This window comes from Plectropomus leopardus, chromosome 5, assembly GCF_026936395.1.
Source record: "Plectropomus leopardus strain MGB_pleo_1.0 chromosome 5, ASM2693639v1, whole genome shotgun sequence".
NCBI classification, from domain to species: Eukaryota; Metazoa; Chordata; class Actinopteri; order Perciformes; family Serranidae; genus Plectropomus; species Plectropomus leopardus.
The window spans coordinates 20,749,135-20,773,495 of record NC_142180.1 but is presented as its reverse complement, the minus strand read 5'-3'; the positions used below and the strand labels follow the sequence as shown (position 1 = coordinate 20,773,495).

At 38.7% G+C, this 24,361-nt stretch overlaps 1 protein-coding gene across 24 annotated transcripts in view; it reads right to left on the bottom strand.

The window, feature by feature from the left end:
- The window catches only part of adgrl2a (adhesion G protein-coupled receptor L2a), a 107,140-nt gene that overhangs the window by 35,084 nt on the left and 47,695 nt on the right, over window positions 1-24,361 (bottom strand). For 23 of the 24 annotated variants that reach the window (XM_088077692.1, XM_088077698.1, XM_088077695.1 and 20 more), the window contains exons 4-5: window positions 12,126-12,235; window positions 3,478-4,278 (exon numbers count right to left, since the gene is read on the bottom strand). In XM_088077692.1, the coding sequence (XP_087933818.1) occupies window positions 3,478-4,278; window positions 12,126-12,235 (911 nt within the window). Of the gene's footprint in view, window positions 1-3,477; window positions 4,279-5,400; window positions 5,416-10,572; window positions 10,633-12,125; window positions 12,236-24,361 lie in introns of all 24 variants that reach the window. The other variant, XM_088077699.1, reaches the window with a different exon arrangement.

Here is a 24,361-nt window from a genome sequence, read left to right as displayed (position 1 = left end):
GACCTCTATGTAAGCACCGCAGAACACAGGAATGAATCATAGTGGTGCTTATTAGTGAGCTGTATATTCATCAGACTGTAAGAGGTAGGCTCTCTGGGGTGACTGCTAATGCATATGACTCACAAGCATCCGTAACAGCTGAGCATTTTTGCATTGTAAAGCACTTTTATAACACACAAACTACAGGGCATTGTTTTGACCACATGCAGAGTTTTGTAAGCTAATTGGCAAGTCGCGTCAGCGAGTCCTACCTTATAATTTCAAACAAATTGGGTCATTCTCTTCCTTGCAATCCCCACTCGCAAATGTATAATTTGAGGGTGCAGCAAAGATTGAAATTGTATGCAAATGTATTGACATTTCAACAATTAAAGAGGAGGTCTTGATTTGTGTGGGTGTTAACTGCAGCGTCGGGGGCTTTTATACGGAAGTGATTCAGAATCTAATTTTGCGACAAGGGATAAATAAAAGGTTTCCGAGGCTCACCTGTGTCCCATTGAGGCAGTGAATAGAGTCTGTTTGTGCATACTCCTGGTAAGAAATAGATTTTGATATGCTTACTTGGTGGTTTGAGGCCAAATATCAGAGCTTGGCATGAATAAACGGCCCATAGAATTGGGTGTATAATGAGTTTTCTCTGGGAATACCTCATTTAAATCAATTTAATCATCTCACTTACAAGACGCGACAAAGGAATATGTCTTTTTATGAGCTCCTATATGCAAGAAGGGAAACAGGCATGGGGCCATGGTTAAATGAGTGGATTATGGTGCTGCTGGTCAAAGCCAAGAGTGGGACTTACTGACCCATTTAATGTCCACTTCCAGTGGAGCCGCATGTTGGATGTGACCCCATCCACTCTCCCATAATCCTACAAGAGATGATCTTGCCTCGACACGAGCGACGTTATTGGACTTGACAAGAACCCAACTGTCTGCCACACAGTGTCCCAACATCACTTTGATGTGATTGCACTCCATGACGGAGCGAATCATGTGACAGTTGTTTGTGCACTTGAGAAATTCTGTAAAAAGGGGTGTTGGAATTACACTGGACAGGCTTTGAAATCTCACTGGAAGAAGAGCAGTCTGGTTAAATTAAAAACCTGCAGAAAACACTGTACAACACACTGTTGTACAATGTTTTCCACATGTGTTTGCAATGGTTTGAGCAAAATGCTCTTTTCATTTTTATTTATTTTTTTGGCCAAGTGCTGCTCAAAACACATACTTTCAACTTTTAACACTACAAAAGCATTTGGATAGCTTGTTTCAGTGCCCACTGAAGCAGCCACTGAAACGAGCATCAAGATATCACAGAGAGGGGCATCCAGTGACAGCCAGAAAAAAGTGCCATCATTTATGTGTCAACATCAGCCATGTGGGAGGACAAGTTTATTGACATCCTGATGATCATCCTGGACCATTCTGCCTTGTGCTCATCGACTGCGACTCAACATACATTAGTCAGCGGCAGGTCCGCGCTCGTGTCTCATTTGTCAAGAAGGGAGAACAGAGTCCTCGTTGACGTTAAAATAAAGATGTGTGAATACAGAAGCCCTGAGGAGCAAGTACAGTATGTCAGGCAGTGTGTGTTTCTAAACATAATCTACAGGAAGGGAAGTGGGTTCCTTTGGGTGCTCGGGAGGTCTGACTGTGTGAATAAACACTTGGAAAGTATATGTCTCTTTCTCTCTCTCTCTCTCTCTCTCTCTCTCACACACACGCACACGCACACGCACACATGCAATAACCGGAAAGTATTCTTATTTCAGGGCAGAACCCGTTAAAGCCTCTGATTTCTCCATCAGTAATCAGCGTCCATTCAGCAAATGAATAAATCAATTGAGCATGCAGCCTGTCTATACACAGCTTATTCCAAGAATCCATAACAGCCTAGCAGAAGATAACGGCTGTTGCTTGACTGCTTAATAATCTGTTTACCATATATAAACACATGACGGCATGTACAATTATTTTTTATTACAAAGCCGAAAAAGGTGACATCATGCCCACTTTTATAGCAACTGCAAGGTGCTGCTTAGAATCAACTTATTTGAATTTTCTCTGTGTGACATTTTGTTTTGGGCATGCATAAAATAAGCCTTTTGATTGCAGCATATTCCTCAATAGCTCCAAATCTGTGTCATGCAAAAATCTAATTTTTAAAATACCTTAGTATATGTTTTATTGGCAGTGGGAAAACAAAAAAATATATAAAAAAAAAAAAAGGAAAAATATATAATAATAAACACCTGGAACGGGGAAGTAAAACATATGTATATAGCACTTTCTTAGGGTCATTTTCTTTTCTATGTTTTTGTTTTTTACTTTTCCTTTTTTTGTTTGTTCTCAGGTAATGTTCTCACAACTTTTGACTAATTTCTTGCACATGTTTGAGCCATTTCTTGTTCAGTTGCTCATTGCCTTCTTCTCATGTTTTTGAATGAAAGCAGGCCGATCTGGTCAGGTGTCAAAGGGTTAATTTTGCTTTCCAACCTGGACTACATTCTTTGTTACTGTAAAGCTTGCCTCAGTCTGGCTACATTGATGCTGTTCCACTGTCTGAACCCAATTCAGCAGCCCCAGCTCATGTCCTATCAATACAAAAGTGGACGAGCAAACACGTTAATAAATATTGAGCTGTCGGATAATCTGTGGAAAAGTTGCTTGACCTCTGTGGCTCATCACTGACTGCGTTGAGCATTACGTGGACTTAGGACTCTGGGTGTGGAGGGGATTAGGATGATTACTGTTATTATATTCTCAGGGTAAGGACTATTGCAGGCCCAGGCTAGCCTCCCCTCAGCTCTTGACAGCTAAATTAAAAACATACGCTGCTGATGTGACCCTGAATGATTGATCCTGCTCCCTTGTGCATACCATGTCTTCCTCTCTTAGACAGAACCTAGAATCCTCACACTCTGCTTACACAGTGTGAAGTACTTTTTTTTTAATGGCTGAATGAGATTTGGAGTTTCAGCATCACTTGGGGAATGATCTAACCTTGCCCCAGGCCAGACTTTGCACCTGTCCGGGCATGTATGTTTCCAGAGGTGAAAGTATATCTCTCTCTTGCTGTCATACTCTCTCTAAAAAAAAGGGATATGCTAGCAGGAGTCCCTTGAGCGTTAGCACCAGGGACTCAGGGAACGCCCGGATGGTAAACCTCGCCAAATCCCCTAGATACTGATCCCTTATGATATGGTAACTGGCTTCGAGGTGTTGTTTACCACAGAGCCCCACTCACTTCAACCCCCCAAGAGATGCTTTCCTACACTCCAAAGCTTCCGTAACATATCTAGCACATATTAGATTCTAAATTAAAAATCAGTCAGCTGTGACACTTGATACATAGATGGGGAATACCAAAGGAATATCAAAGCGCACTTGACAGCGGCTAAAATCACGATTTCAGGAATGCAATTTAACAATATTGTGTAGAAAAGAAATGATTGGGGGAAGGCTGGGCTCTTACCATGTGCTGGATCAGGCGGGCCGAACTCCAGGTTGTATCTCAGGATGTAAAAATTATTCCACACATAGAGCTGGTTATCTCGCGGATTGTATTCCACAGCTGCAATGTACTGGTACTGGTTGGGAAAGTGGATATCAACGTATTCCCCACGGTTCTGTTTGGTATTGTAAATGTAATCGATCAGGCTCTTGCTGACCTCGCTTTCATTGTCTTCATAGGTGGAGCGCACCACATAGAGTACTCCACAAACCATGAAGGCATTGGAGGCTGAGCGCTTATCATAGGTGGTGTCCCAGGTAGCCTCGAATCGTAGCGTGTAGGGGTTCAACTGGCTGATCACGATCATGCCGTTGTTCTGCTCGGTGGCGTAGATCACCCACAGCCCGTTCTCATCTACCGCCAGGTCAATGTCTGTTTTGCCGCCCCACTTGTAGGGCGACGTGTCGTGGTAGTTGGCGTTATTAATGATCGCCTCACCACTTTTGATTCGAGTCCGCAAGTCAAACTTGACAATGTTGCGGGTCCGCTCCTTGTTGAAAAACACCGCCCCGTCGTAGACCACAAATCCAGTCCCGTCCACACGGTGGGGCAGCTTGTAGGTGATGGTTTGCCGGGCGTTTTGGAAGTCGTCCAGGGAGGAATACTCAATGAGAGTGTCTGTCCTGTAAGGAGTCCAAGGCATGAAGTAGATTTTGTCGCCAGCTTGCAGTGGGTCTTTGCACCAGGCGCCAGCTTGTTGCTCCGCTTCAAATAGAAAGGAAGGATCACCGACAGCTTTCAGAGTCCCAGGACAAAGAAAAACTAGTAATAGGAGAAGAGTAGAATAAGAAACACACAGGTCAAGGTTAATAGGTGTGAAAAATAAAAGCAAACAAAATTCTATGTAATAAATAATAAATAATATGTTGTCTTCGTTTTGTTTTACAGGTTGTCCGCGAGGAGTGGGGACAGACACACGTTAAAGAGTGGCCAAAACACAACTAACAACTATAGCCAATATTCACAAGCAGTATAAGGATTTTGGTTTTGTGCATAGAAAGAAAAAAAAGATTAGGAAAGTTATTAAGCATAATGTTTAAATATATAAAGTAGTCTGAAACGAAAAGAAGCTTGGCCTCATAGACATTTACTGTTGGGAGTAAACACAAATGAGGGGAGATAGAACAGAAACAAAACTTAACGAAACAATTGGTCCTGTAAACGAAAAAAATGCAGCCAACTAAAGTCACTTGGCAACAGACGGGAGAGGTTATGAGAGAGCAGGAGTCAGCAGAGTCTGCAAAATGTTTTTGTGTACTTAGACATGTCTCAGTTACACCGCCTACTCTACGGTATGTACCTGAGAGGCTTGTCACTACCAAGTGGTGCAAATGTCACAACCATTAAAATTTTAAAAAACTTTCAGTAAGGGTCTCTTGAGGTGTTTTGGTTGGTGCTCGGAGGCGAAAGGAGGCATAAGAATCAACAGAGAAAAGAGCAGCAAGTGGTCAGGTGAGAATAATGGGGAGAAGAGTGAGAAGGGAGGGGGGCTCGGAGAGAAAGGGGACAATAGAAAGCAATAGCTTGAAAAAAAGGGCCGAGAAACACTGTTACCATGGCATGCTATGGAAAAGGGTTTGGAAGCCAGGCAATATGAGATTCTGCTGAGTAGCAAAAGCACCCAGGGAGAATGAGAAGAGGAAGCCCCTATGGACTGCAGCCAATATGCCCCCATTTACATCTTTTGGCTGCTGTGTGCCGTCTTTTTTTATGGCCAGCCTCACTTCCCTTGTTGCACTACACAGGCCGTTAACATTACAGTTGGGGGGAATCTGAAGATAACGTCTGCGATGGGTTTGTAGGGGCCACCATGGGAAAATAGGTAGTTTACAACCAGATGCCACAAAACAAGGAGCTAGGGTTTGGATCGTGTCTGTTATTTACCTTTTTGCTCCACTTCTATTTTAAGCGTTGGAAGAGAGAATGAAAGGGGTGCAAGGGGAAAAAAAGAGATTAATATGAATTAACTGTCATTGCTATGATTACATATGCAGAAACATGTTATGAGACACGGACAAAAACGGGTAGACCTATACAGAGAAAGCAGGAAAGTTGTGAGATACAGCCGTCAAGGTCCTGTCTTAGAGAAGGGGTTAGATTAAAACATAGAAAATGATCAATTGTCATAATTAGTTTATGACACAGTGGTGGATGGATTTTAGATTTAGACTGCCAGCTGCCTGCTGGTATTGCAAATGATTTCTGACATTAACAAGTTTAAATCTTTGATTTTTGTTTGGGCAGGCAATTCTGAGATGCACATTAAAAACACCAGACAAGTCAAGAGAATGATTTAATTTCAGTTATGGAGATTGTTAAAATGATTATAAGATAATTAAACATTTTCGGAGACTCAGAGCCAACCTGTCCATACTAGAACTGTCTCCCTCTGGTTGATTGGTTGGTTGATAAGCTCTTTGACATTCTCATTGGTCAGACAGTTGCTGGTGCTGCCGTAATAAGGTCATGTGTTCACCAAAGCATTTATTTTCCTAGCAGAAAATGGTAATTCGTATTTGTGCTGCAATTGTCTTTGTCCTGATATTTGTCCCGTCCCTTTCACTGTAATAACTGGATAGCTGGTAACAGAGACGAGCGCAGCCTTTTACCCAGAGTTTAACAATTTTCAATGTTTATTTTTCATCGGAAAACAGATACATTATCCCAGAAGACACTCAGTTTCAGATTTATCACTGCATTTATTTTAATATTAGCTTCTGTCTTAAGCTTAAGTCTCTCTCTCGTGTGTAGCATTACAGAGAAATCTAAAATCCACAACATAATGTTGTATATGATATCGTCAACCCCGAAGTTAACTTCTATAGTGTCCAGTATGCCAGATTTTTCTCATCAGTCCTGTTCAACACTTAGTGTGAGATGGACTTGCATACACATCTCAGGTGGAAAAGCGCTACAGTGTGCAGTTTTTTTGTGGATAATATATTTTGAACTCATATTTATTTTTCACTTGAAGCATTACACTGGCCTGAACACAGAGTTTCCTTGCCCTACAAGTGTTAACGTTGAGCCCTGTGACAGAAAAAAAAACACTTTGGTGGACACACAATGCTGTCAGCTGGAGTGCACTCAGTCCATTTTTACAATTTAGTTAACCGAGAGAGAACATGCAGATTTTTGTAACCCATCAACCAGACGATTGGTTGAAGAGTATTTAGAATTTCATTCAACAAAGATTTCTTTATTTGATTACGGCACTAGTGAATACTACAGTAATGAATCATTTATGCATCATTTCATGAATTTATTTCACTTAATTTCACTTAACATAAATAATTCTTTTGGCCACGTTGCTTTCAAACAGTGGTCAATTTTAATCCACCCACCACCATAAACCACACCTAATTCTCCTTAAAAAACTGTTAAATATCAGTAGTGGTAGTTTTCTGTATCCTTGAAATACATGTAGATTTAAATTTAATCAATTAAATCAATTAAGTTGTAATTTTATCATTCTGGACAACGTTACAGTGTACTAATCCCTACAGCCTCTGTTTAACAGTTATCATAATTTTCCAATTATAAAGCCATATATGTACACAGAAAACAACAGACTAACTGTCAGTATAAGTCACTGGAGCAAAAAAAAATATTATAGCTGTGCACTCCCTGTTGAAATGTGCATCCACAGTACAACACTGTTCTTAATTTGTAATTCTGTGCTTTCTGATGCAAGCCTGCTATAAATTAGCCAACATGTGCACATTCAAACACTGCACCTATGTTAAGAATTCATTCATTCAGTCCATTCATCTGTGATGTTAATGACTGATTCATGAAACACATAAGAAGACTTCAAAAGTAAAAAGAGAAAAAAAAGGAATTCCATATGCATTAGCGTTGCATGAAAACCCCCAACTTAGTTTTAACTGCAACACAACTGAAGGTATCTAGAAACATATCTATAATAAATTTAAAACTATTTTTCTGAAAAGAGTCTCAGATTAGTCCAAAGCCTAGGTCAGACTGTTCATGCTCTTCAATCAGCAGGTTGTTGACCAACACTTTCTCCTACATTGTGTCCAGAAAATTTCAAGAAAAAATGATAAAATAATAACAGCCAAGCTCAACCATGTACATGGTACTTAAGTTAGTCTATTTTTAAAGATATACTATGCAGTATTTTAATTAACAAAAGAGAGATTTACAGAAATTATATTCGTATACAACCAATTTGAAACAGCAAATTGGTTTGACATAAATTATTTTTTGTATTAACATAATAAGGAAATATCTGTCAAGTCCCAAAAATGTTGAATGTTTTAGACAAATGCTCACTTTATACATATTTCAGTTTAGTTGCAATTGTTGCTTAAACATGAGACAGGAGTCTGGACGCAAACTCAAAGTTGTAAGTCAAATTCCTGCTCTTTGTAAATCAAGCATCCTCCACAAGCATCTCCTTTAATGATGTTGCCACACGGCTAATAAGAAAGCAGTTTAATAATATGTAAAAGTCATTTCTAGGGAGACATGATTGAAAAAACACAATGTATGGACTCAAAAACAGTCATCCCTTTTAATCATCACTTATAACCCAAAAGAAATGTGTGTATCTGCAGAGACTCTACCCTCTGCATAAATGTTCTTATTTTCCTCTTATTTTGCTGTGTTTGTGATGTTGCACAGGTGAGGTCGGGGCTTTTTAAAAAGGTAGCGACCAGGTGCCAGACTGTACGCAGCAGTCATCCAGGAAGAAGCGCAGAGAAACTCAAATGTATCGGAAAAGAGAAAATCTGGGGCTGGCTTGATGATTCCTGCATGTAGTTTATTTAATTTAATTTTCATTGAACTTCTTTAACTTAAAAAGATTTATTAATATGGACAGATTAAGGCACATTGCTGTTTAATATCAATGAACTTTTTCAATAACATAGCAGCTGTTTACTGATGTAGATGTCAATCTACCAAGTACAGGCTGCATGCGTCAGTGCTTTTGCCCTTGCTTAACAATTCTATTGGTTTTTGTCTTTCTCAGATTTCAGTCTCAGATGGTTTCACAATACAAAGGCTCGACCGCAGCGGGCCCGCGAGGATCAATGTTGAAGTACTAAATGTATACATTTTGGGCCAACTTCCACCATGGGATAACGTGAGCAATCATAAACTAGTTTCCCCTCCAGCTCCAATTAGTGCCGTTTCATATTACAGTTTAAATCTGTTAGAATTGTTGAGTCTGACCTAGGCTTCAGTGGCAAAAAAAAGCAGCAGAAACTAGAGATTCATGTGGATCCATAAATGAATGCACGCCCTTCTGCAGAAGAAATTCAAGTGTGTTGTGTCTAACTAAGAGACCAAATACGGATAGGAAGCAAAAAAATTAAAAACAAAATTTAAGTTGTCAGAAGCTGCTTCAGCCAAACAAAACAGAGGAGGTGAGAAGAGGACAGAGAGAGAGATGGCGTGAAGGAAACCTGGAAGGAAAAGGAGAACACATGACGGAAGACCTGATGACGTTAGTAGAGATGTAAAAATAGAAATAACAATCAGTGTGATCAGAAATCAGTCAGTGGATGAAGAGAGTAATTCAGATAGCCGAGGAGGTTTCCTGCAGATTGCACAGGGGAAGGGAAGAGAGTCAGTCACTTATAATAATATAGCAACATTAAAACAAACAAACATCAGACACATGCCAACTCACACTAACCCCAGACACCCTAAACTTTCTCCACTAGGCTTTCTATGGATCTCCTGCTTTCTATGACTTAATACTAATCAAAATATAATGAATATTAATAATCGGGTGTTCCATCTTGATATGAATGGATGTCTGCCATCAACTGCAGACTCGGCTAGTGGCTCCAGTCTTTAATCTAAATTAAAACATCATGTAAGCTACACTGAATAAACAGGAAGGGGAAAAACTGAACACAGAAACAAAAACACCAAAGGGGACCCAAAAATCATGCTTTTACAGCTTAACTTCAATTTTTTAAATCTAGCCATCACTGTCACATGGAGCTGGGGGTTTAGTGGCATGAGAATGTGATGGAAAATGAAAATATTAGCAATGAGGACTGTTTATGCCCACTGGCAGTGTCTCTGCAGTTTTGCAAGGGTAATATAGGGATGGCAACTTTTTTCTTCATCTTCAGTATTTCTCAAAATAACTTGCACAGAGCGGTCTTAATAAAGAAACATCTCTGCCTTTATGTTGCCTGATTCAAGCAATTACTCGAGCCAATTCAGAGCGTGACTCAGTGCCAGGTGAAGGCAAAATTTACATCCTTGGCTGGAACATGAAGATATTGTCGCTAATGAGGGCGGTTCATGACAAGAACCAAATTATGAAGCCAGAGGGATGAGAATGGTGGAAATGTAGGCAACATGTTGCAAAGGCCACTTGCACAGAAGTGAAAAAATCCAAAATTGCTTGTGTGATTATGCACAGGCTCAGACAATAGAAGGGATTAATTACCACATTACATTCAGTCGGTGATAGAGAAAGGAAACAACTGTTTATCATATTATGCTATTAAACTGCTGGTTATATTTCATGGCACATATGGACTTTGAGGGGCAACAGTTACTAGTCAAAATGAGGACACTGTCTGCGGTCCCAACGTTGATCAGCTTAATGGGGATTTAATACGTTGTCTGCAAAACAACTTCTCAAGTCTTGTATCCCGGCAAATCCAGGGGATCCTAAGCTCCTGGACCAGTGCAATGTTTTTAATCACAAATCTTGGTATTTGGCATATGATCTATTCCATCTGAAAACTAGAAAACTGGAGTAAGGTCTTTGCTATCCCATCTGAAAACTGCAGTAAGGCTTTGCTCTGGTGTGGCAAAGCTCAGTAAATCTTCCCCTATGATTGCCTTTCTCTGCGTTAGTCTGACTCTACAAAATGATCTTGGGTATATGGTTTTTATTTTGGGGGAAGAGGAGACACAGGATTGGTAAGAGGGGAAAAACATAACACGAAACTTGCCTATGAATCACAGTCTATCACAGTTTACAACAAGACTTGAGTGGGAAAGGCTGGACTGGGCTCGTGTGGGCTGACTGGTCAGACTGGGAGAACACTAATCACTTACCAGGGCAGTTGCGATACGATACATTCTGTGTTCTTGGTCCTATTCTGGTTGGGCATGGACCTTGAGAAGCAAAAAGACGGGGCTACAGACATGCATGTTTGAAACTGCTTAGAGTGAAGTGAGGACCTGTTTGAATTTTTTGTTAGACAGACTTTGCCAGGACTGAGAGTCCTTGGGAAGATTATTTTTCTGCACTATGCCGGCCTTGACTGTTTCCTTGGTGCAAGAAGGAGGCAAAAGACAATCATAACAGTGGGTGGACATGAGTGCACCTTGAGGCTAATCCTACTATTAGGTTTGAGGTAACACAGCAAGACATAATCGATACTTCACTTAACTATGAGGCGAGTAAAGAAAAAAAAGCAGCAAGTTTGGCTTTTTAGAAAGCTACAGGATTTGGCTTTGCTCAATAAGGCGGACTCAAATGCTCATTATTGCTTATTCCATTTTTAATTACAGGTCCTCAAAGCCTCAGAGAGGTTAACCTTTAAGTTGTAATGAGTTTCACCATCTAATGATGTTCACTAATGCACTCTGATTCTGCACTGAGAGGAACAGCTGGGACAGGTATACTCGTAATGAGCAATACAGGATAAATGTGTTGTATATAAAAAGTAATGTAGCATAAAGATGCATTATTTATATTTGGGACTAAACTTCCCTTTAGAGTTGATTCAAGAGTGAAACCCATCTAAAGACATCAGTGTGCAAAATACTCATTTGAAGCTACAAGAGCTGCCAAACACTATCTTCCCATCACTGCCACTCTAATTATTTCAGTAACACCTGATTAGTGATTCTGGCAATTCATCTAAATCTTTGTCATTAATCAGCTTGTAAAGGTTACATGGGGGAATTTTCTTCACAAATTGCAAATGAACATGGCAGCTTAAAGGACAAAGGGGAATTTTTAATTCAAAGGGCAATCTAAAGATTGTTTGGGAGCTATGAATATTTTAGTAACTGAGGAGCGGACAAAATGTTAACACTATCTCTTTAGATGAAATATTACGTTGTTGACTTACGAGTGGAGCCATTCTGTTCTGTTACATAATGAAACATCTGTTAACATATTGCAACACCTGTTGTATGGATGTATATTAAGCCATCAAGGTGAGCTGTGTTTTGCGCCTGATAGACTTCTCTGAGCAAGACTTGAGTAATGAAACACCCGCTTGCCATCGCAGAGAGTCAGCATGACTTCCTCTACCCTCCCTCGTTGCTGCTACCTCATAACCAGGCTCCTCGATCGGCTGGAAACACGGCGAGCACATCAATAATAAAGGCAGTACAGAAAGAGGACCAAAGGGCTTAACAGGTCATATTTCATGAAAAGTTCATGGTGTGACACAGATGGAAGAAGAGACAGAGGGAAATGGTGCTGGGAGGTGTTACAGACAAAGAGAGCATACTGTCTGGACAAGGCAGGAGGAAGAAATGGGACAGGATATGGTATGATACAGAGGACAGAGAGAGAAAGAGACTTTTGAGAAGAGGATGGGAGTGAAGGGGGGGGAGGGGGGGTCAATTCATGACAGAAGGGTCACACTTACTGTAGGGCACACACTCATACTGGACCTCCAGGTACTTGTAGGTCCCTGGGCAGGGGTCAGGGAAGACATCTGAACCCGTGATCACAATGCACTGGGTCCGATTGTTGCATCTGAGGGAAAAACAAAGAAACAAATTCAGCAATGATAACGCTTGTTCCTTTACATCCATGTTCCACTGTGAAATCTGACAAGTTGTTATCTTGCTTAAAACAATCTTGGAAACTGACTGCCTTGAAAAAGTAAATATAACTATTATACATTTTTGTTTACTTTATATCTAATTCTTAAGTTAACTTAAAATGTAGCTGTATTTACTTAATTTTGTGAAGTTGTGGAATTACCTTGTTCTAAGTGCTGGCAACTTATGCAAAACAAGTTAGTCTGGTTTAACTTGACAATCACAAAGAGATTTTAGCCAATTATAAAGTTAGGAGACCTGCAAGTTTAGTTTTGTTAAAACATTTAAGAAAATACAAATAAGATTGATTACTTTGCAACCAGCAGAATCCAGATATGTAGCACAGTAAACTTGGTTTAAAAAAAAAATAGAGGGATTGATTTTCTTAAACTTTAAAATTAAAATGTGTAGTTATATTTACTTACATTTTTTGAAGGCAATTGGTTTCCTAGATTTTTTAAAAGTAAAATCAACTTTACAGTGTAGCCTTTTGCAGCAACGTTAATAGACAAACACTGAAACGCATAAATTCACACAATTCAAGTGATGCAGAGAAATGTAGAAACACATCTTCTTCAAATTCAAACAAACAAAGTAGGTATTACTATGAGAAATGTTAGCTATATGACTATATACTTCTCACTTAGCACTCATTTATTTCGGCTATATGTTTGGTGTAAGAGGTCCTTTGTGCGCTGTGCTATTCTGAATATCTTTTACACAAGCTTGGATAATCTGTCTGAATGTGTGCAGGCCAATGAAAGAATCCAAAAAGGCTCTGCAACATTTTTTTTTCCTCAGTCAATAAAAGGCCAACAGTATATTACATTACCCAGGTTTTTCTGAATGAATCCTGCAGTTTTACACATTTTTTTGTTTTTGCTCAGTCTGTTCTTTAAATTGTCCCTGCTAGTTGTGATTGAATAAAATTCAATGTGTGTGTGTGTGTGTGTGTGTGTGTGTGTGTGTGTGTGTGTGTGTGTGTGTGTGTGTATGTGTGACTGAGTCTACCTTCGGGGACTAAATACAAATTTAATTGGGGATGCTTGTCTAAGTGGGGACAAAAGCTGTGTCTCCAATTGGGAAAAATCTGATTTTTAGGTCAGTGATTAGGATTAGGGTAGGTTAAAGTTCAAGTTAGGCAAGTAGTTGTTGAGGTTTGGGTTAGTCTCCAGGAAATTAATGCAAGTAAACTATAACTGAATATAACTAAATATAAAATGTGGAATTAAATTAATGTACATGAACAGCACAAATGCAACAAATATTAGTGGATGCAAACAAAGAGTTATTCACACCGGACTACAATTGTACAGAGGCCTCATGTGAATTTAGAATTTAACCCCCCTCCCCCACATCTGGTGAGGCTCATTTGCACGAAATAAATACAGTCTGTGCTCCACTCAAATGTCCTGATTTATTGATTTGAGCATGCTCGTTCCCTGAATCCGTCAACATGCTGAGTAGCTAGATGAGGCTCTTGAATTTACACCCAAAATGCCATCAAAGGTCTCGTTAATGATTTCTACTACAGTCTTCATGATTCTCAACCTGGAAGAGCAGAAAATACCAAAATACTAATGAAGGCATCCCCTCAAAAAATCAAAATGATCAGAATCAGTTCCATGTTGAAAAATGTGTGTGATTTACAGTACTTTTTTTGTTTTTTAAAGACATTATATATATATACACATATGTATATACATATATCTATATACATATGTATATACATGTGTATTATATAATGTATGTTTGTGTGTGTGTGTGCATGCACTGTCCTTAATATGTAAAAAAAAAAAAAAAAAAGTAAAACAAATCACACACATTTTGCACAACATAGAATTGATTCTGATTATTTTGATTTTTCGAGGGGGATATATACAGTATATATATATATATATATATTCCCTTAAAAGAAATCAAAATTATCAGTCAGAATCAATCAATACTCACACACATAAATATACTGCATATACACACACACACACACACACACACACACACACACACACACATATATATAGTATATAAACATTTTGTTTTCATTTCACCAGCCATGTGTAGCAGTGTCAAAAGTTAATTTCGAGTGCTGCTTTTAACATCTGGAGAGCAGACATCCTAATTGAGGTTGTGGTGTGCTCTGAAGCCCGGGGAATTGCAGGTGACCGCCCTTTCCCTGTACTGAAATCATGATAATGACATCTATACCCCCAGCAAGCCATCTTTGCTACCAAGGGGACTTAAAATTCTATTGGCAATGTGAGGAGCCAGATCAATAACTCTGTTCTGCTGATTTAGCAGGGACCAGAGGTAATATTTGTTTCTTCTTATCATAGACCAGTGAGCCCATTTACAGCAGATCATTGGAAAATGTATTACTGGTTGCTTTGTATTGTGCTTTGGGTTTTGCCTTTGTTTTGGGCCGCTGAGGTAATCACCGCTCTGTGTCCAAATGTTATTAATATAATATTAGGCAGCACGCTGGAACAGTGGAGAGTTGCTTACTGTTGAGGGATGTATAGCGTTGAAAAAACGCACGGGGGGCTGGAAACTGTTTAGGTTTTAGATTGAAACCAACCACATTTTAGCTGCATACCATGAATACATGCAGTGTGTTATGGTTTATAGGACAAAACATTATTCGGCGACTTAAACAAACGGCTCTCGTGTTCAAATAAAAACCCTACTAAAACACAAAAATGACAGAGAGCAGAATAAGCCATTACTTTTTTCTATTTTTTTTTTGCACACAAAAGCAATTCATCTCCCTCTTCTTCTTTTCTATTTCTCCCAATCAGCATGTATGCCAATTAAAATATTTCACACATTTTTTAATAGAAACCCATGTTGATTTCACCAAAAGGAATTTTGCTTTTGGCAGTGTTAAAAGAGTATATTATATCACAGGGCTTTAATGACACATGTTTGTGTCTATATCTGTGTGCGTGCATCTGTGTTTAGTGATGGTCTCAAGGGACATTTCACTTTGTTAATGACCTTCATGTGTGATAACAGATGAGAATATCAGCATATTATATTTGTTTTTATGGAAATGAATTACTGTTTTGGAATTAAAACATGCACCTCATGCTGGGCTTATAATACGCTGCTTGTTTTGCGGGTAATATTTCATGACTCTGCAGCACTTTCCATATATTATATGGTCACTTTGATGATTCTGTCCCCTTGCTCATGCATAAGCATATCATGCAGGGGCAATATAAATTACAGTGCTTTATCTAACAGATTCCAATGAGACTGGGGAAATGACTGCCTGGTTTATATTAGGCATATGAAACAGAATGATATCAAAAATAAAATTCATGGCACTAATGAGACATAGGGATGCCATCTTTTCTCAGGCAAATGTATTAAACAACAGGACATAAGCACTGGGGAAAAAACACCTCATATTTCTTTTGAAACAATGTTGACATAAGTGTTGATAGCTCTTTCTGATATATTACCCTAATTTTCATGCTGTGGAGCAGAGGCGCCCTGATCTATGGGATTGTGTGACTCTGATTCCTTCTCATCTGTGAAACCTTGGCATCTCCTGAGACCAATTGAAAATGCCCTAATGACTCCTCCCATGCATAGTCCTAGACCTCAATTTGAGGCAGAGTATGTAATTGAAATTCCTCCTATAAAAAGTTCAGCATTCGGGCCTGCCAGGGCACAGGTCTCAAAGTGCACACTAATTAAATACATGTAAAATATGATATCTCTGACTATCTTTTGATAGTCTGAGGCGATATAGTAATTAATCATGTACATAATGAATATTAAGTCAAAGGAATCTTTTCTCCACTTTCCTCCAGAGTGAAACATTCTATTTCTATAAATACCTTGACTGCTCAACAGGATTTTACTGAAGCAAAAGTGGAAAGAATATTAATTTATTTCATCCTGTAGTGCAAAAGAAAGAATAATTAGCTGGTTGAGAAAGAGCTTAAGCACTTTTCTTTAAAACTATTGTAAGCTACCTTTTTAGGAGGCACATCACCTAGTTATTTGCCAATATGCCATATGTGAAGAGAAATATGCAGTGCCTTATTTACTTATTTTTCAGATATTAAAACAACTATCTGAGATTCAACAAAGGGTTTTCCAGTTTAAAAAACAAAATAAAACCTTTCCAGCTCCACACCCTGACTAAATAGTTGGTTTAAAGTAGGGTAAAATCCTAAAGATGTATCCATCCGTCAGTTACTTTATGGTATATTTATTTAAAATTAAACAATAGTCAGAATTTTCTTAGTCAAAAAATAATCCTAAAAAATACTTTTTCTTGAAGTAAGACTAAAAGAAGGGCACGACGGAGCCACTTTCTGCTCTGATTGCCTTCATTTCCCCGACCGGCCTGTTAATCACACTGAAGTATTCCAAATGTAATCCCATCACATCTCTGACCTTTTGGGAGAGGCAGACATCAGTACAATTAGAGTGTCACTGAAAATGCTGCTTGGATTTGATGCAAATCTCCTTTAAAAATGAGCACTCCCTGCTGACAGCAGGAAGGGGTGTGATAAGATGCCAACAAGGTGTAACTGATAGCACTCCTGATACCATGTATCCACATGCAATTTAACCTTTTCCACTGCTGTCATAAAGCATGTCACAGGAATAATTGGACATGAAGATAATGTGCTAAATGAATAATAAATCGCCTTGAGCATGAGGAATTCTACAAACTCTATTTCCACTAACAAACGTAGTAAAAGGCGCTAATTTGCTATAAAGCACATCTGAACCATAAAGACTGTAATCTAGATCTTTTCTTCAGTGATTTATCACCTAGATCATGTAATGCCGTTTTTTTAACAATGCTTTGCATGGGTGTACTTATTTAACTTGTGTAAATTTTAGCTTACACCAAATCTTATTTACAATTCGTTCATATGCACCGTCCTAATGAAATGTACAAATGTACTGTATTTAGTGAAGTAGACATGCTGGCTGATATTAGCTTATCACAAATACATTGTTATCAGCAAGTATGTCAGCCCATAAAATGATTCAGCACAAAAAAGCCAAACATATGTTTGAACATGAAAAGTTTCATTTTTAGATGGGACACAGTGATGTAGTCACTGAATATCTTTACTGATCAATTTAGGAAAAATGATAGATCTGTGCAGCTGCATTTAATGTTCAGTGTCAGACATCACTTAATGCATTGTTACAGGTAGAACTGCGACATGACAGGCATAAGATTGATGTTCGGATGTGTTTCGACAAAATAAACTAAATAAATGTGCAGTGCAAGCTGCGTAATGTTTAACTTGCGTATTATAGCTAATCTCTAGAGTCTGTGCAGCAAACAAAGGTATGCTAACCATAACCTCTCCCCACATTTTCACTTGGGTGCTCATTTTGGACCCTAACGTCATTTGTGGGGCGCTAATTCATATGATACTGAATAAATTTCTTTCAAACATTTAAAATACATAAATAAAATACTATGCACGTAAAACACACAAACAAAAATTAAAGTGAACATACACAACAGATTTTCAATGAGCAACATTCATTTTACATTTCATGTCCGAAAAGTAGTAGGAAGAAGCAAATGCTTGTCCAGTCCTGAATGACTGATTAAATGACACATGCAATGAATATCTGCGGAATTACTTCAACTTATTTTCTCAAATTCAGTCAACTTAAAATTGTTAAGCAGTCTGGACGCTAACTATTTAAAGTTAAAACAAAAAGTTTTTTTTAACGGTGTATCATTTAGTGGGCAAAAGGCTTGGTTTATCAAGCCAAGAGCTGGTGTTTTATACATTTCATCTGATAAATCAATATACTAAAGAAAAATAATCACTGTGAATAGTCTTGTCTTTACGACTTTGAAAATAGTGTTTTTACTTTGAACCAGCACATCAGTACTGGTGCCAGTCAGAGAGGTCACTCATGATGTGACATGTCATGTGCTGCTCATGTGACACATACACTTTAGACTGAAAGGAAGAGGCTCCTCAGTCGCTGAATCCGAGATTGTTTTGCCCCCGCTGCTCAATTTTCTATCCCTCAACACTCCACAGCATTCAGGAATCCTAAGCAGCCATTTGTAATTCAGAATATAAAAAATAGCTTCAGCAGCGAAAACAATCGCAGTGTAACTGGAGGAGAAAAGCGACATGAGTGAGGGGAGCACATTACAGAAAAAGGCACAATCTACTTCCTGGTGCTCCCAGTTTGAATTTCAATCAAATTAGCGTCTCTTAAACTCAAAGTGACCCGTCTAGCTCCATTTCATCTGAAATGCTGATGAGGTTCATGGCACAATTATCAAGGCAGACATCTCTCAAGAGGCAAGCCTGTTGATAGCAGACAGGCCATTGAAAAATTAAATCATTTCCAGGGCCACAAAATGGCAGCGAAAGAAACAATCTGTTGCAAACAGGACACATGCACACGCGCGCACGCACGCACGCGCGCGCGCGCGCACACACACACACACACACACACACACACACACACACACACACACACACACACACACACACACACACACACACACACACACACACACACACACACACACACACACACACACACTGGATGTATAATCACCTCCAATATCAGTATATTTAGACCATTTTCTAAGGGGGTGGCCCAATAATGTTTCAGGAAATAGGTCGTTAGAAATTAACCATTAGCATCCTGCTTTCATCTTCAGGTCTGAGCCAATATCCGGGGGACGGCATCCCAGAAACTTGTAATTACTGTCATATGCTTGTGTTTATGTTATATTTACTGGAGCTGCCAATGGTGCTCAACGGGGGGATTCCAGGCTCTTGCAGACTCAGGAGGGCGGCTGTCTGACTCACATCCGTCCATCTCACCTATTGATTTTCAAACCAACAAAAGGTATACTGCCATGCCACTAAAGTCAATGGAAATACTATTGTGACATTCTGCAGGTCTAAATGTGACCTTTATAAGACGGCTGAATGCAATACTAGCACACCCACACATAAAGCCGAGGCTAGACAGGAATGGTTTAAAAACAATAATGTTAATGTCCCGGAGTGGCAGAGTCAGAGTCCAGATCACGAACTGGCTGAACTCAAAAAAAAGGCTGTTAACTTTTGATCCCCTTGCAAGAAGTGCCGTGTCCATAAGAGCAAAGCTGATCGAGACTCAAGACTGAAATTGCTGCTAAAGGTGCATACTAAAAAATGATGTTGAAGGGGTGAATACTATTTCAAACATGTTTTCCATTTCACATTTGCAATTAATTCAGATCAATTTGTAGAGATCTGTTTTCACCTTGACATGAAAGAGTCTTTTTCTGTTGATAAGAATAAACACACAAAAAAAGCCAATTTAAAGCTCCTTTGAAACAATAAAACATGAAAACTTCCAAGGAGAGTGTATACTTTTTAATCCATGCTGTATGTGACCCTTTTAAACACGAGCAGAATGCCACGCTATTGGGGACGTTTAATAATGATTTTCGATGTTTGATTCATCTAAAAAATTAATAAACCATGACAGATTCAGTTTTATCTTTAGAAACATTGGCAGGAAAAGACTATATGTTAATCATTGATTGATTAATTGATGTTGTTGTTTCGAACTTGTAAAACATTAAAATTATTATCATTGTCAAATAAGGGTGGGTCATTGGTCACCATTAAAACTGTGCCACAAAAGCCTCTATGCAACCAGAGCGAATGAGACGAGTGACGAGGAGACAACACTGAGTGAGTGAGTGAGCTAACGGAGGCGGAGCTTTTGGGACGCCGCAGCAGTGTGTGTGTATGTGTGTGTGTGTGTCAACTTGCTGTTGAAGAGAAATGAAAGCCAGTGAGTAATGTCGATAGCACTGATACTACAGAAAATAAATATGAGAATTTATGTGTACTGATAATCAATAATTTTGATAACACTGGTGGTGCATGTCATTTTATAGTGGGACATTGATATATATTATCATATAGTAAATTGTCTGGAAACTAAAATGAGTTCATGGATAAAATATGCAAACAGGTGTGTCTTTTTGGGACAAATCCAGCCAATGAAATCCTTGAGAAATCTATTATAACATTGATGCAAAAATTCTATAAAAATATTATATCACCATAAGGAATCAATGCTCATTAACTTTTCCCACAAGGGTCTAATACATCCAGAAATGTGAAAGTGACAGCTACAACAGTAAAAGAGGTACTGCAAATACTGCCAAACTGATGCTGCTCCACTGACAGAAGCCTCAACAGAATTGGTCCACCCCACTGATGACTCCATGGCTTTGGCCTTGGTCATTTCACCACTTTTTAATATGCAAAAAAAATATTTAATATATATGACTTCATTCCACAAATGCTATTTATTATTATAAGTAGTTGGCTAGAGAGGATCACTGATGACAGCTTGTACACTTTTAAATTTAGCCCATCGTCACCAATATAGTGTTGAGTAGAGAGCAGTTTCATGGCTCATGAACTTGTGCACACCCCGAGCTGAATCTGGATCTTTATGAAATCTTAATCTCCTGTGCTTTAAATAAACACTAACACTGTATGTACAGAGAGGAAGAACAAGGCAGTGTGCTGTCAGGCAGCAGCAATGGAGCTCCTCGGAGAGCCTCGCAAGCAGTCCTGTCACTGATATAAATAGTGTAAGCAGCATCATTTAGTCTCCAGAAGTGCCTCGCATTTATTGACAATTGCATGCTAATATTCATGGGGTCATTTCAACATTACAAGTCAGCTGTTAACAACCCCATTAACTTAATAACATTTGTAAAAATCTGTCACATTCGAGCTGATGACATCATTACAAATTAAAAACATGCAAATACCCGATTGTGAACGGCAATGATCGTTTTAATGATAATTATTAACTAACTAGCTGTCCTCTAATCCCACTAATGAATTTCACGTCGTCGGTTAGAGAGCCATCTGCTTTGATCATCCTTGTCAATGATTGGCTGCTTGGAAAACCCACGATCCACAGGAGCGGCAGGACCCAGCCATGTCATGTTACAGTAATCAATGACCTTGTTATCGAATACTTCCAATGAAGCTCATTAGTCAAGAAAAAAAAAAAATCAATAGATGTAAGCCACTTGTTCAAACTGAATATCTTAATATGTTCTTTTTGTGAAAATGATTAGTCAAGATGTGTCATTGTCATCTTTACTGCTCCTCAAGCTACTGTGATAAGGACCGGTAGTCAGATTTAAATCAATAAAAAAGTGAGTGCATGTACAGCTAAATTTATTATAAAATAATATCCAAATGCATTTAAATTACAGTTTTAATCTAAAAGACACTATCTGTGTGGTAGGAATGTGTTGTGGTTGCAATCGTTATCATTATCATCAGTGCAGAGGAGGAAATGTAATTATTAAGAACTAAAATCCTGAAAAGAAGGACATAAAACCTCGCTGAATATTATTATCAATGAATTAATTATTTCAAACTGTACTGCCATGCAGTTTCACATCTGCTGGGGAGGTGTCCACGTGAAAAATTCCTGTACAGATTATCACCCACTTGAGTCGACTAATTGCTTGCAGCTGAATGTTCTAATTGAGCCACAACCGTCCTAAGGCTATTTTCATAAAATCATTGTGCTCATGAATATAATATGCCAGCCAGATATAAAAACAACTTGGAGTGCCAACAGGATCTATCAAACTCAGCGAAGCCTCAATCCAATTCTCCACACTTCAGGACCGCATTCATTTCAGATGTTTAAAAGTGAACACAGTTTTCCACACAAGTGCTAATGTGATTTTTCCCCCACACACTTAAATTAGCCGGCCAGGGTAATTATGGCAACAAATAATTTTGGCTCTTCAATCCTCTCCTGATGGAGACTGTACAGTAGGAAATACTATTTTCTTTCCATACACACTGTGTGCAGTGTGTTGCCCCACATATGGAACATCTCAGCTGGGTTAGCCTCGGCTGGAGAAAGAGCACACACCAGAGTTTTGACTTGCAGAGAAGTGAAGGGCTCAGACCTTGAAACAAACATTGCATTCCAAATAGGCAAAAAAAAAACAAAAACACCACATTTCTGGTTTGAGGATAATTATTTTTGGCAGCAGAGGCATTACATTTGCTTCCTATTTTAGTCTATTTCTGTAAATAAATGGACAAGAGATAAAAAATCACTAATTAGTCCCATATGCACTCTTGGGCGTTTGTCAAGCTGTCCTTGAATCTATTTTCATGGCAGTGGACTGTTTTAAGTTTCTGCACTGATTATGCTGCCTCTATCATATAGACCTAAATAGGAATTAATCTGAAAAATCTATGGCTCATTTTCACATAAACAATAGCATAAATCTCACACTTTCGTTGGTGATATATCTCACAAGAACTTTCACACTGACAAAGGAATTATATATGTATGCCACTTTATGTAAATATATGCCAGTCACTTTTTTTTTTTACATCATTTGATCTCTTTTGGATTTCTCCCTGCGCTCTCAGATCTTGCGAGGTTCTTTATGTGTGATTTTTGAACCCACGCGTCTGACAGACACCCTTTATATCACAGGACTTTTTCTTAGAACGCTCATATTTCCCTCTTTGCTCTGAGTACAATGGCTCAGCAGTGACATTGAAATGCTAAAAACACATTTAAAATAACATCTGAACTACGGCCTCTGGCACACTCAGGATATGCATATGAGAAATGAACCGGAGTCGTCTGTAATCGCTGGTTGAGAGCGTTTCTGCGAGACTGTTTGGGGTTTGTTGTCAGGTGGCTCCTGCTGGGTCGGAATTTGTGCTTCAGTGGACTGTTTTTGTACGCGCAAGGCCGAGGGCAGTGCAACACAGGGCCACAAGCGGGGAGCGGGCGTGCTGCAGCCTTTCAAGACAGACAATGTGAGTCAGCTATCTGACTTCATCAAATAGGGCTTGACAATAAACCCCCTGAATACAAGGGCTCCACTGTTTTATTTCATTATTTTTTTATTTCCCAAGGTGGCTTGCTAGAGTTGCTGACGGCCTCATACCGTCCAATTGCTCTCTCTGTGGCACTCATATGTCATTCCATCCCGTGCACTTTGGCTCAGATGGCATCCCTATGTGACAACTGGTCTCATGTATAAGGTCTCATCTATACGGTGTTACCCGTGGAACCCCAGTGAGTTGAGTGTGTGTGTGCAAGTCCATGCACCTCCGTGGGTTTGTTTTCCACAATAAATCATCCTTCTTTGAGCATGAGTGATAGCTACAGAGACAGTGGTTTTAAAATGTGGGACATCTCTCTGGTCAGTGATCAGTCTGTAAATCGGGACTGCCAAAAACCCGCCCTTAATCTGACCAACAGGAATTACCAAAGGGAAAACACAAAAAAACAGTATCTTAAAATTGAAGAAAATGCCAGCGATGGAGAAAGAATTCAGATCATTTGCTAAAATAAAAACAGTAATGCAACATTATTAAATACTCCATTACAAGTAAAAGTGTGCAACTGACATTTTACTACAATATTAAGTAATCTAAGTATCAAATTTAAATGTAGTCACCTGCAAATTTCCTTTTTTATTCTTCCTTTACGCAGCGTTCCCACAAATTTTATGGACTAAATTTCAAAACTTTTCCATGATTTTTCAGGGAACCCCCTTTTTTTTTCTTGCAGAGCTTGCCTGGCAGATTTAAACTCTTTTCAAACATAATTTCAAATAGCTGTCATACATGAAAGAAAGGAATGCAGGGAGAAAATGAAATGTGACAAAAAAAATGTTGTCACACATCAATGAATAATAGAGTTATGTTATGTTGACAACTGCAGAAAAAATTACGTTACCACAGAATGGAAAATACTGGAAATTTCTTGACTTGGAAAAAAGTTTTCCATGACTGTGAAAACCCCAAATATATCATTACACATTAGCATTTATTAATTTCTATGTAAGCATTACTTTAATTTTGTAGTTTCTTAAGTTGTCAAGCATTTTATAAACAATTCTTTACACTGCTAGGTAGTTTCATTTCTCACTGATTACATGTTAGGTAATTAAAATCTAAATGCTAAAATGATTTAGAGCTGCTAAATGATTCTTGTATAGGAAAAAATA